Below are 14,204 nucleotides of genomic sequence, written 5' to 3' on the forward strand. Positions count from 1 at the left end.
CGGTCACCAGTTCACGTGGGGAAAAAAGTTGGAGCTGCTTCGGAAATCGGACAACTCCTGACACTAGCTTTCATTTTTGTGTTATTTCATCTGTAAAATTCTTGTCAGAAGGTTTCAGAAAAAAAGTGAGACATGGAATTCCTGACTGGATGACTGTGACAACGGTGACAGGAGACACTCTAATTGCCAACAGGCTCTTTTCTATTTCTATTTGCACTAAATGTCTTCCGTCTGGCACACACCCCTTCTGCTAGAAGCCACAGCAGCAACCCTGAGTCCTGGTAGCTACTGCTTGGTTCGGTTTTGCTTCTAGAGGTTTCTGTGTCTCCTGCTGCTTGTTTCCCAGGAAGGGTGGCTTTGGCTTTTGTTGCCTCAGTCAGTGTTTGGTTTGAGGCCCCAGGCCTTGGCAGTAGCAGCCTTTAATTGCCATTTTTCCCTGCGTGTGTGCTTGGTGACATGCACCCACCCATGGCTAACCTGGCCTCCCCTTGATGTCTGTGAACAGGGATGGAGTCGGTCTTACCCGCAGGGCTGGACTCAGATGCTGTGGTGGGTCTTACAGCCTGCGTCTTCACATGGTCTTCCCTCTGTGTGTGTCTGTATCCTAATCTCCTTGTCTCTTAAGGATCCTGGTCCTGTGGGTTGAGGGTTCATCCTGATGACGTCACTTGAACTTTGTCAGCTCTTTAAAGACGCTGTGTCCAAGTACAGTCACATTCTGAGGTATTGGGAATTGGGATTTCAGTGGATGAATTGGGGAGGGGGTACAATTCAGGCCGTGACACTTAAGATTTCACACAGAGTGTCTAGGTTTTATTGTGTTCCCGCCTTAGGGATGCCTGGCATAGAGTGTCCAGAGGTACTTTGGAGGTAGATGGGAAATGGGTCACTTCAAGCCTGGGATAAACCACCTTGATATTTGAAAGGGATTGAGAGATAGCTGGACCCAGGATTCCTGAACCCTGTCCCACCAAGGCCCCTCTGCCTTATCCCCAAGAAGGAATCCCAAAGCACACTTACTTTCTAGCTGGGTGTTTGTTCCTAAACCCCTGTGGGGAACACCAGTGCTGGCATACTGGACTAGAGCAGAGCAGGGAGAAGCTGGATAGGCCCATACCAGGAAGTCTTGTTAGCTATTTTAATGAGCATTTACTACCTACCAGATACTATGCTAGTGATTCACATTCTTTAAAAAATTTTTTTTGAGATTTTCAAAACCTGCCATTCACTATTTCATTAACACCCTTAATATAGAAAGGATATATCTATATAATATATATAGATATTATCTACATAATATCTATAATATATAGAGATATTATCTATATAATATATAGAGATATTATCTAGATATGATTATATCTGTTATGTTACTACTATGTGATCTTGTAGTAAACAAGAGTCCTTGGCATGGAAATAATTTAGCTTTACAAACCCTACACTCTCCTGGATTTTCTCATTTTGCCATGAACCAGGGACATCCTTCCAGAGAGTTATCATTTGAGCTGAGCTTTGAAGGTAAATAGGAATAAGTTTGTTGTGGGATTGGAAAAAAAAAGTCCCACAGAAAAGTCAGGAGTGCTCTAGGAAGAACGTATGCTTTGGAGGTAGACACAGATGGTTTGGAATCCTGGCTCCGTATATACTGTGTATGACCGCAAGACATAAATATGAGCTCATGGTGGGAGAGCGTTCTGGCTTCACATCTGGGTAATGAGGTGTTAATTTGCCGTAGTGGCTGTGAGGACAGAATTAGGTAGTCCTTATTAATATTAGAAGACCGTGGGTCTCTCTTAAATTCTGTGAAACCACCTTGAAATTAAATTAGAAGTTTCCCTTCTTTTTACCAAAGTAACCACAGATACACAAACAGTTGTCATGAAAATGCTGCTAGTTTTAGGAAGCTGTGCTTATCCTCCTATCATTGTAGTGTAGTTTATGTAGCTTTCTGGGTCCCCAGCATTCATTCCAGGCAGTTCAAATCAAGCAGCAGCTACTTATGTGTGGATGCAATACCATAGATATGGGTTCATTGATAGTACTTCGAGATGAAATCCAATGCCAGAGATTGGTCTCATTTCACAATGGTTAGAAACAAGCCTTCATCTTATTGTTGATGAGCTGAGATGTAGCGACATCATAACCTGGGAAAGAGACTTAATGCAAAGTGAAGAATTCCCTTCTTTTCCTTTCATAATTTATTCTTTTCCATTTATTCTTCCCCTCCCCCAATAAGAAATACATCACATTTTCAGAAGGGTTTTTTTTTTTTTTTTTTTTGGTCTTGGATGGGAAGAGACTTTGAGCATGTTTGCACTGAGCAGCAGGAGCTGAGAGAGGGAGAGTAACAGATGGAGTGAGACCTTGGCAGGAGAGGGAGGCTGTGGAGTTTGGAGACAAATGGCGGGATCCCCACTCCTGTGTGTCACTGCCATATTCCCTCCGTTCCCTAAGGGGAAAATGTTGGCCTTCGTGGTACACTAAAACCACACATGAATCACAGATTTTTGCTAGCCAGAGTCCCATTGATCTGAGTCTTCATTCCAGCTCTGCTGAGAGCAAGTCTGGTCACGTTTGAGAAATTCATTGCCTCTTTGAGCCTTGCTGTCTTTAGATCTTATTAGGAAATACCAGGCATGCTAAGCCCCTAAGAGTGCATATGGTAAATACTGATAAATAATAGCTCTCCTTACTATCAGTACACTGATGTTGTGTTCTGTAAATTCCCTTTCATCAGATACAAAAGCAAAATTAATGTGCCGACCGTTTATACAGATTATTGTATGCATATGTTTATAATAATAACATGTTGCATGGGAACTTATACTTCACTGGTGTTCTCAATGGCTGTTGGAAATTTGAATATATACAGAGTCAGCATAGCCTAAGGCTGAGGAGCCTAGATTCTGGAGCCTCATGGCTCTGAGTTCACTGTCACATCACTATTTATCAGCTTGGGTCCTGGGAAAGTTACTTGACCTCTCTGTGCCTCGGTGTCTTCTTCAAAGGAAGGGACTGATGAAATAGTGCCTCTATCAAAGGGCTGGTAATGAGAATTAAATACAGTAATATTTGTAAAGTGTTTAGAATGGAGTCAGACATCTGATAAGCACTATAATTTAGGCACTTATTAAAATAAAAAAGCCCAAGTAATTGTGTCTGTTTCTTCTTATGATGTGATCTGTAGGGACATACAGATTTTCCAGGACCTGGTAATTGGAATCACATTTTCAGCATAAATAATTAGCATCTTTGGTTCAAAGCCTGGGAAGAAGTACAACCTAGTCTCTCTTTTTAAGAAGTCTTTGGTAAAAGGGATGCCTTAGGTAAACACTTGGAGGTGCTAGTGGGTCCACTGGGGTGACCAGGACTCTCTGAAATTTTGATGACTCTCAGATAGGCAGATCATGAAATGGGCATTGAAGTTTTGGTGGCTCACTCAAACATGCAATTCCAGAACTAGCTTTGAGCAAGGCATTGGGGGCCTGGAGTTCCCAATGTGGCTCAGTGGTAACAAACCCAACGAGTATCCATGAGGACGAGGGTTCCATCCCGGGCCTTGCTCGAGGGATTAAGGATCTAGGGTTGCCGTGAGTCACAGATGTGGCTTGGATCCTGCCTTGCTGTGGCTGTGGTGTAGGTCTGCAGCTGCAGCTCCTATTTGACCCCTAGCCTGGAAACTTCCATATACCACAGGTGCAGCCCTAAAAAGACCAAAGGAAAAAAAGACATTGGAGGCTTATGCCTGTTATTGACTGAGAAGTGGGCCAGGAGTTGCAGCGGGAAGTATCCAAGTTAGTGACCTGGGAAAACTTGCTCATTGTGTAGTACTGGTTCTGCATGGCCCAGGCAACTCTACCCCAGTAACCTCTTTCAACAGCCTTTCCACCTTATTGGCTATGCCCTGGCCCAAGGGCTGAAAGTATTGGAGGCTGGGCTGATACCCCTTTTTTACCTGCTCTGCTCCTTGTCCTGTAGATTGGACGCTTGCTTGGACAGTTCCAAATTGCCATTAGTGGTCTCTGTAACAGCTAATGGCCCTACTAGGGCTAAGGATCCACCTGGGTGAAGAGCCACAATTCCAGCATTTCATAAGACCAACTCAGTCACACAGCTGCCGAGGATCTACAGTGAAAAACTAATACCACATGGCACACATGAAGGGCACCGGCCAAGGAGCCTGCAGGGCCAGAGAGTGGGGTGACCCCTAGGGTCCTTAAGCCATCAGAGGCATAGATGCCCAGCAGTTCCTAAACTTGTGACAAGATATTGGTCCTAAGGGTAGGACCAGTGCTTTCTTCTAAGTCATGGTCTGGATTCCCAACTGAAAACAGTGCTTGTGTATTCAATTCCATGCTTTGAACTAGGGAACATTTCAGTGCCAGAAACTATGAATTCATATGTGCACAATATAACAGTCCCAGTTATAACCTTAACCTTTTGTTCTCCAGCTCCAGCATATCTATCCTCTCTGCAGATATGTCTCTACACGTGCACCCCACACACAGTCTGACTGAACACCATTGGGTCCAGGTGTTTTTCATTTTCCCTTTGCCAGTTATATACTCACTTAAATGCCTTATGCCAGGCAGCAGACTTTAAGGGTTTAATGCAGAAACTTATTTTCTCCTGCTAGCTTAGAAGAGGACATGTTATTCTCTTTCAGCAGAGGGATGCCTTTGTCTACCCGGCATGACCCCAAAACACTGGTGTTGTGTGGAATTCTGGGGCTGCAGGAAATTCAGAGCACATTTCTGTTACTTTTTTCCTGCAGAAGAAAACCTCTAGTTGCTCCTAACGGCCTTCCATGAAGTACGCTATCCAAATCTGTTGGTAAATATAGACAGGTCTTATTTGCCTTCACATGGTATAGCTGCTTTGTAAATTATTAACAGCAAGTGTATACGCGGCCTTGGAGTCAGACCTTCCTTCCTTGGCCAAGTTCCAGGCTTTATCGTGTGTCTGCTCCCCTTCCTGACCTCCCTCCCAGCTTCCTCACCCATAAAGCTGGTATGACGAGAGTGCCTGCCTCAGAGGGCTCTTGTGAGGATTAAATACAGCAAAAACGACAGGACCATCTCAGTAGATGCAGAGGAAGCATTTGACAAGTTTCAATGATCCTGCATTAAGCATCTAGACTAGCATCAGGCACAAAGTAAGCTCTCATTAAATGTTAATAATTACTATGAATAAAATAAGCAGTATCTTCACTCATCTATCATTAAAATCTCTTCTCTGGGAGACAAAAATGATAAGAAATGATTGCCAAGTCCAAGTGCAAAGAGTGGGAGTCAGCCCTAGTTGTAGGTGTGTGTGTCCTGTTTTTTCCCTTAAGCTCAGAATGTGAAAGAGGGCTGGTATTGTTACTGAAATGAACCCCAGCTTTCCACTTCCTCCTGGATCACATCTAACACCAAAAACCCTGTTTCAGGCGATCTGGGTGTCCACAGTGGGGAAGAACTCCAGCTCACCACCACCATCACCCACGTGGACGGACCCACCGAGATCTACAAGTTGACCCGCAAGGAGGCCCAGGAGTAGGAGGCTGCAGCACCCGGCTGGGACTGTCCCCCATGCCCTGGCCCCTCTCACTAGAGTGGGGAGCGTGCCAGAGAGCTCCATGTGCAAACAAATGCTCCGTCTCTGAGCTGTGGTTTCTTGGACCAGCGGCGTGGACGTTTGTCAGCTTGCCTCCTGACGGTCGCTCTTGGAGGAAGAGCCCTATAGCCACTAATGTGTTGTGTATGATAACAAAACCTCTGGTATGACACATTTTTTGGTGATCATTGTTAATTAGTGACATAGTAACATCTGTAGCAGGTGGTTAGTAAACCTCATGTGTTGGGGGTGCGCTCCTTGGGGGATGGTTTGGGCCAGATGGGGTCTATATGGAGTGGAATATTTGACAATTTCTTTTTCCTATTTTAGATTCTAGCATAGAATGTAACATCCTCTGCAGTCCAAGATGGGCTGGTGTCATAGTCTTCTCACTCCTAGTCCATGACATGACCACTTTTTTTTTTTCCCTATTTATATCACCAAGTAGCCTATTGAGTTAATATTTAAGTTGTATCCCTATTTTTATGACATAATATAAAATAATTGAATTTCATGAGAAGGTTCTGTTACACCAGGGGCATTTCAGCTTTGAAACCAAATCTGTATATCCAATACTAACCAGTCTGTTGGATGTGGGTTTTTAAAAAATGTTTGCTAAACTACCCAAGTAGGATTTATTGTATTAAATGGCCTTTGGGTCTGAAAAGCTTTTTTAACCTCTTGCTTAAAATGTGTTTTCTTTCCATCAGATGCTTCAAACAGCCTCTGAAAATGTAGATGCAATCATTTAAATAAACCTGTATGTATATGCCTACATGTATATGCACACGTCGTCCTCCTCAACCAGGACACGTGAATGCAGATTCTTCTCCATGTTGCATCTTTGGGGTGGAAAGGAAATAGCTTTATGAAAAATTAAAGTATTTTGCATCAAGTCAAAGTGTTTGGGGGTGGTATCTATTTCTGGAAATAGGGTAGCATTTTCTGCATTGGGTGGTCAACCTCCTTAGGCTGGCATGCTCGGCAGGAAGTGGGAGGGAGTGATACATCATTTAGAAGTAGATGACAAACACCCCCCATCTATTCCCAAATAGCCTGTTTCATTGTATTTTAACTCAGCCATTTGAGAGGCAACAGGGTATAGCAAAAAGGATACTGAATCTGAGGTTGGAAGGCGGGGTTTCCTAGCAGGGTTCTGACTTTTATTATGTAGCATGACCTTGTTGAAGCCACCTGACTTGGCTGGTCCTTCACCTACAAACTGGCCTTTGTAAACTTTAACTGCTTCACAGGGTGGCAGTGCAAATTAAATCAGTTAATGTATATGGAAATGCATTTTAAACTCTAAAGCTATGTAAATGTGTTCTTTCTGGAGTCTAAAACCAATTTTGTGAGTGTCCTGTTTTTCAGACATTGATGCCTAGAGGTTTGGGACATAGTCCGTTTAATTCGCCTACTCAGCACCCCTTCTCCAAACTTCCTTTTCCCTGATTTTGGCTAAAACCATGGTCAACAGTGATGGGAGGAAATACTTTGGCTTTGACTGTTTTCTCAGGCCTTTACCTGCCTTCATAAACATTTGATGGCATATGATCCAGTGCACTTCAGATGGACCACTGTGGTGCTGGGAATTAAATGTAGCCCATGCCTCACCATCTGAAAGGGAAGATGAACCTAGAACATGACAAGTGATCTCCTGCCCCAGAGGATGGAGGGAGACTTTCTCCTAAGGAGATGGGGAAAGGGCCTGAGATAGGCCTTAAGGAAGTAAGATTTTACCAAGGACAAAGGACAAAAGAACAGCAGTAGAGAAACCACAGAAGAAATGAAGACTGGAGAATGTTTGGGTAAGGCTGATCATCAGGCCTTACTGGCACACAGAAGGAGTGGAACTAGCAGACAATGAGCCAGAATGAGAAAGGTCCATAATGCTATGGGAAGAGCTATCAGACTTAGCCTAGGGTTTTAGGCAGAGAAGTAAGGTGACCATAATTATTGCTGGAGCAACAAAAAGCCTGAACAAACCCAGCAAAGACATCACAAAGGCTGGGACCGGGGAAGTGGTAGAGAACACGGAGAAGAGGGAATTTATTCTGGAGATAAAACTGGAAAACTTTGAGCATTTTGAATGTGCATCTCTTGAAAAGCAAGAGCAGAGTCAAATTTCAAGCCCTCCTAGATGAGGGAATGGATAGGGCCCTTAGCAGAATTAGGGGTTCCTGGAGGGGACATGTCAGTGAGTTTATTACCTAAAGGATTCTAAGTGCTAGAAGCCAAGTCTAGCAAGCTTAGCTCAAAGAGGGACTTGACTAGAATTTTCTGAGCGCACCCAGCACAGGGGGTTCATGGACCTTTCCCCTAGAACAGTACCACTGACTAGTCTTTGTTTCTCTCTTTCTTCAAAACGGAGAGAAGGTACTTGAGTGGCTCAGTCTCGCACAAGTGGCTGTCCTGTGTCAATCAACTGTGATCAGGAAAGCCAAGTCAAATGGCTGCTAGCGGCTTACTCTGTGGATCAGGGTCAGTTTCTAAAGAATGGAGAATCCATTTTGAGCTAGGCACACAATCAGAGAAGAGGTACTATATTGGGCAAAATGAGGAGCTGGGATTTGCCTGGGCTGGGTTTTAAAAGCCATCTTCTGGGGGAGTTGACAAGCTAACAACTAGAAACAAGAGGAGAAGCAGACCAGTCATAGCAGGAGGCTTTGCAGCCATCATCATTAAGAATGAGAAGTTCAGGAGTTCCCGTTGTGGTGCAGTGGTTAACGAATCCAACTAGGAACCATGAAGTTGCGGGTTCGGTCCCTGCCCTTGCTCAGTGGGTTAAGGATCCAGCGTTGCCGTGAGCTGTGGTATAGGTTGCAGACGCGGCTCGGATCCCGTATTGCTGTGGCTCTGGCGTAGGCTGGCAGCTACAGCTCCAATAAACCCCTAGCCTGGGAACCTCCATATGCCGCAGGAACAGCCCAAAGAAATAGCAAAAAGAAAAAAAAAAAAAAAAGTTCAGCTCAGCAGAGCATCAAAGTGTCAAGGAAGATAACTGAGTAGTGAACTAAGCATGGCCACATTCGAGACGTGAGAGGAAGAAAATTAGGTGATGACCCACAGGATGTGAGGTGTCAAAGAAGGAAGCAGACTCATGGGGAAAAAAGTGAGATAACCTGAGGGAATTAACAGCATTTAAAGACTGAATAAAGCCTGTTGGGTTTCACGCTTTGGAAATGTGGGACCTCAGGGCAAAGGCAGAAATTAGAGGTTAGAACACAGGCAGTGAGTGGTCATGCTGGAAAGGAAGGAGGTAGGATGGTGGCTCCAGGAGGAACCAGAATAGAGAGAAGACTTGTGTTTTCAGTCTGGAGAGAGAACTGGATTGAGTCTGTAAACGTGAGGAGTGAGAGCCAGCCATGAAGTCAAGAAAAAATGATGAGGTTACAGAAGCACCAAGGAAGGTCAGAGACTTGGGATCAACGTCACAAGCTGATGAGTTTGTTTGCAAAGAGTGAGAGGTCACTTTCATCCAGAGACAGGAAAGAAATTACTGGTGGATGTTGGAGGAGAAACTTGAGGCCAGAAGGAGCTCAGTTGCCACCTGTTCCTCTGTGTATTCTGTCTTCTCCATGAACACGAAATGAGTTTGGAGTTCTGCTGAAGAAATTCCCAGTTTCAACAATGCAGGTTTAACACAACCATTTTCAGTCTGTTGGAAAGTTCAAGAAACCCTTCAAGAGGTGAGAAAAAGCCTTTATTAAGGACCATCAACCTAGAGAAAATTAATTATTAGTCATGTATACCAGTTTACCAATTGTCTTAAAATATTTTTTCAAGTAGCTTTGAAAAAATATTATAGAAAAGAAGTATAAAATTCCCAACAATCTGCCTTTTTTAAACAATAAGAAAATTTACCATTTTATTCAACAGATAAAATACAATTGCTTGTTCTAATAAAAAAAAAAACCAATTAGTTTTATATTGATTATCCCATTGGTAAATCACTATGTATTATTCTTAGATTCTCCCCTTAGGGGAAGAATATATCCATAACAATGAAATAAGTGGTTTCTCTCATGACCTCTAGGGAGTTCTGATCCTTTCTCAGAACTGAGATAATGCTTCACTTCTGATTCCTGTGAGCTGGCGAAGCCTTTGGAAGTCACTCCCCTGGAGTCCCAGCAGGTACTTTGAGAAGGTCTATAAGAAATGTCAGAAGGGAGGTTGGTCTTGGGTCTCTCATCCTCATCTTGGCAGTTCTAGAAACTCTGTATGGTCAACTCTTGCAAGTTAATCAAGCTCTGAGAGGCTGAGGGGTCACACTGGGGAGCCTCAGTGGATGACAGTATCCCCTTGCAATCATTTACAACGAAGCGTCTTGTGTCTTCTTCACTCCAGGCATGGTCTCCCTTCTATTGTTGTCTAACCAGGGTGGCTGAAAGAGGAAGTAGACAGTTTTATATTGGACAAGGGATCCCTTGAAGGAAATCATATCTCAACCCTGAAGAAGCCTGATCGATCATCAGTGTACCTCCAAAGAAAATATACACAGCTCCCTGATGAGTGTTTAGGACGGCGTGGGAGTTCAGCTGGGGAGGGTGGGTGAGTGAGCCGGTGAATACACCTCAGCTGAACCCAGGCTCTCTGACTGGGATGGAAACAGACATTCTTCCCTTGATTTCAATCAGACATTGCTCCTCTCACTGCCATTCAGCATCAGGATATTTAGTGGAGGTGATGAGGCTTACCACGTGGGTGCAACGTGACTGTCTGTCACGAGCCTGTGCCTTACTCCCTGTATCCTTTTGTGCTACGGGAACCGTTCTCCTCGATAGGCTTGCACTCGTCCATCCCTCTTTGTTGTCCTTAGGGATGACTTGGTTTCTGAAATTGCTTCAACAACACCTTTCTTTTCTCCTGACATCAGAAGGGTCCTCTGGTCTCCAGTCTCCAGAACTTTCTGACTCCATGACCATGCACTTAGCTTCAGTTGTTGAGAAGACCCTTTGGTATTGAGACCAGACCTGTTTTTCGATTTGGCCTTTTTTGTTCTGCTGCACGTCCTTCCATAGGTCCTGTCCCATCCGAGGACTGCTCTCCTCCAGGTTTGTGTCTTGGTTCCTCAGGCCCTGCTCCAGACATGGTTTTCAGATCCTTGCCTCATACCTGCTTGCCTGTTAACTGCATTCTGGGTCCTCATTGTTCCAGAATATGGTACCCAGATTGTGGCACTGCTCCAGCTGGGACAGATTAGTGTGAAAATAGTATTTCTTCTACTAGGGCTTGACCTACTGAGAAAATGGCACTAGATTTGAAAAATTATCCACTTCTGACTTTTTTACTTCTTATGAACATTGTAACCACTAAAATATTTATAGAGTTTTAAAAAATCAATACAGGCATACATAGTTTTATTGCACTTTGCAGACAGTGCATTTTTTACAAATCGAAGGTTTGTGGCAAGCCTCTGTTGTCAGATAGTTAGCATTTTTTAGGGCTAAAGTATTTTTATGTTAAGATATATACATTGCTTTTATTTGATTTTATTTTATTTTTTGTCTTTTTTGCCATTTCTTGGGCCACTCCTGCGGCATATGGAGGTTCCCAGGCTAGGGGTCCAATCGGAGCTGTAGCTGCTGGCCTACACCAGAGCCACAGCAATGCGGGATCTGAGCCACGTCTGCAACCTACACCACAGCTCACGGCAACACCGGATCCTTAACCCACTGAGCAAGGCCAGGGATGGAACCTGCAACCTCATGGTTCCTAGTTGGATTCCTTAACCACTGAGCCACGACAGGAACTCCCATTGCCTTTTTTTTGTACATGATTCTATTGCATACTGAATAGACAATAGTAGAGTGTAAACATAACTTTTATATGCATTGGAAAACCAAAAAAATTCATGTGACTTCTTTATTGTGGTCTTCACCTCAGCACAGTGGTCTGGAACCAAACCCTCGGTATCCCCAAGATATGCCTGTATCACTAATACCTTTGTTTGTATTCAGCAGTATTTTTCAACTAAGTTGTTGAAATACTTACAAGTGTTCCTGTGAATTTCACTTTTCCCAAACACAGATTCAGTAGGTAAATCACATCTTTAACTTTTAAAATAAGCACAGTTCGAAATTTAAAAAAAAAAAAAAAAAAAAAAAAAAAGGAAGTCCTTTCTAAGTGCAAAAATGGGTTGGAAGTCCTTTCTAAGTGCAAAAATGGGTTGGTTTCAACAGCTGGAGAATTTCTTTCTTTGGCCTGGACCTCTCCTTTGTCTGGCTTTATCTATAGACACACACACACAGACACATACACATACTTCATGTGTGTGTGCTTTGTAAAATGGAGCTTAATAATTTACATATTTTTCCTTTAATATCACCTCTTCATGGTCACATAGTGTCTATGTAATAAAGAGTGAGGTTCACAGGTGAAATGACAAAGTTGAAACTAAGATCTTCAGTCTCCAAACCTCACTGTCTTTTCAGTAGCCCATTTGTAGCAGAAGAGTCAAGAATTTTGTTTTGAGCTGCAGCTCTCATTAGAGCAGAATGATCTTCTTGGGAGATGTTTTCCAGCCTAAAAAAAATACCTGCCTGCTCTCCACTTCCATCGATGGCAAATGTCTGCCCTCTTCTGGCCAAAGGGAGGATGACAACCATCACTGAGAAATTCTTAGGACAAAGTCAGACCTTGAAATGGGGGGATTTGTGATTGCTCCTTGATAATTTTGCTTTTTAGTGAGTTCTTGCCACTGGTCTGCATATAACTTTGCTCTGGGACCCTCAGGGCAGCTGTATGCACCCCTCCCCCTTGAACTAGGTGATCTCTGAAGACCTCACCAGCCCTCATTCTAAGAGCCATGAAGGAGGCTATGTGTTAAGGACATCTTATAGCAATGCAAGGCACTTGATGCAGATGCGCTGTGGGCAGATGTGCTGGCATGGAACCCTGGGCGGTGCTAGTGTAAATAGACCCCGTGCATTGATTGATGCCGAAGCCCCTGCGATCCTTCTCTTTGTTCTTCGGAGTTCCTACAAGGCTCTGTGCTCCCTCAGGTGTCTCTGTAGCAAACAGTTCTTTCCATCTGGATGAGCCACGGTCGGCATGGTCTTCACTCCCATGATGAACTCTTAACAGTCCGGGGACGCAGCGAGGAGTGGCCGACACTGAGGAGCTTCCTACTGCAAGTGCTGGGCCGGCACTCCTCCCACGCTGACCGGATGGAAACTGCATGGGCAGCACATTCAAGAGGCAAAGGAACTGAGAATCTGCTTGAAAGACTTGCTTCGCTTGGGCGTTCCTGTCGTGGCTCAGCGGTAATGAATCCCACTAGCATCCTTGAGGACGCGAGCTTGATCTCTAGCCTCGCTCAGCAGCTTAAGGATCCCGTGTTGCGGTGTGCTGTGGTGTAGGTCCCAGATGAGGCTGGGATCTGCTGTGGTCGTGGCTGTGGCCAGTAGCTGCAGCTCCCAGGGGACCCCTAGCCAGGGAACTTCCGTATGCCAAGGGGGTGGCCCTAAAAAATAAAAATAAAAAAGACTTCCTTTGTTTGTGAAATGCTTCACCAAAGGAGTTGTTTCTAAAAATGGGTAGGAGTTTTAAATCGTGTTTCTGTGTCTTAATGGAGTCCCCTTAATGGCAGCTTCTGAGACAAGGATTTGTGCACAGGTTCAGAAGGCCGTCAGGAGACACTGAGAGGAGGCAAGGAACTGAGATGAGAAGAGGAAAAGCTCAGCAAGGTAACCACTGTAGGCTGCTCTGCCTCCCGCTATGGTGGAGAAGAGTGAGGGGCAGCCTCTGAGCCAGGAGGGCGCTTGGCCAGCACCTGCCCTCAGTTGATGCATGGGTCACCCCTGAGCTGTCAGCTACCTGGAACCAGGGTCAACTTGAGGAAGCTGGCTGTTACTTGCTTTTAATTTTGTTTTTGATGTTGCTTGGCCACTTGGAGATTTTTTATATAATCAAATCTGTAAATCTTTTCCTTCATATGTTCTACCTTTACTGTAATTCTGAAGGAAATCTTCCTAATTTAAGATAATAGAAGAGGTCGGCCATATTTTTTCCTAGTTTTCTAAATTTTCCTTTTAAGTTTTTTTTTCTTTAATTCATCAATTCACATGGAATTTGTTTTCCAGTAGGAATCTAGTTGCTTTTTTCCAAATAAGTTTTTTTTTGTAAAAAAATAATAATGATAATAATTGGGAAAGACACTCTCTGCAGCAAATTGAGGAGGCCATGGCCATGAGCCATCCCTGAGCTGAGACCCTGGCGAGAGTGTGCACATGAGGCTGATGTGTGGGAACCGTTCCAGGCCCACTGGAAGCTGCTGTCGAGAAAGAGCACGCTCCCAGGGCTCACCGTCGACTTTGCCAGTGTGGACCCTGTCATCTGGGGAAGATGGACTTACACTGTATCATAGAGGAAGCATGAGAGCTGTGGGGAGGGGCCGCGTTTGCTGAGGAACACGTAGGCAGTGGTTGTTGACTGTCCCCTGGACCTGGACCTCCCAGGGGGATGCCCTGGGAAATAGCTCCTCTGTGCCAAAGCCTAAGGGAACAGCAGCTCTGGCTGGAAGCTGCTGGCCACATTGATTGGATCGAAAAAGGGGAGTCCCTTTTGGGTGGAAGGGGAGGTGAGTGAGGACCTGGTGGGATGGA

The 14,204-nt window shown here is 44.4% G+C and overlaps 1 protein-coding gene across 3 annotated transcripts in view; it reads left to right on the forward strand.

Moving 5' to 3' along the window:
* Nucleotides 1-6,499, forward strand: part of WLS (wntless Wnt ligand secretion mediator) — a 287,021-nt gene extending 280,522 nt beyond the window's left edge. For all 3 annotated transcript variants that reach the window (XM_021096488.1, XM_003482073.4, XM_021096489.1), the window contains one exon: nt 5,432-6,499. In XM_021096488.1, coding sequence (XP_020952147.1) covers nt 5,432-5,541 — 110 coding nt within the window. In that variant the 3' untranslated portion in view covers nt 5,542-6,499. The remainder of the gene's footprint in view (nt 1-5,431) is intronic.

Source organism: Sus scrofa, chromosome 6 (assembly GCF_000003025.6).
Source record: "Sus scrofa isolate TJ Tabasco breed Duroc chromosome 6, Sscrofa11.1, whole genome shotgun sequence".
NCBI lineage: Eukaryota > Metazoa > Chordata > Mammalia > Artiodactyla > Suidae > Sus > Sus scrofa.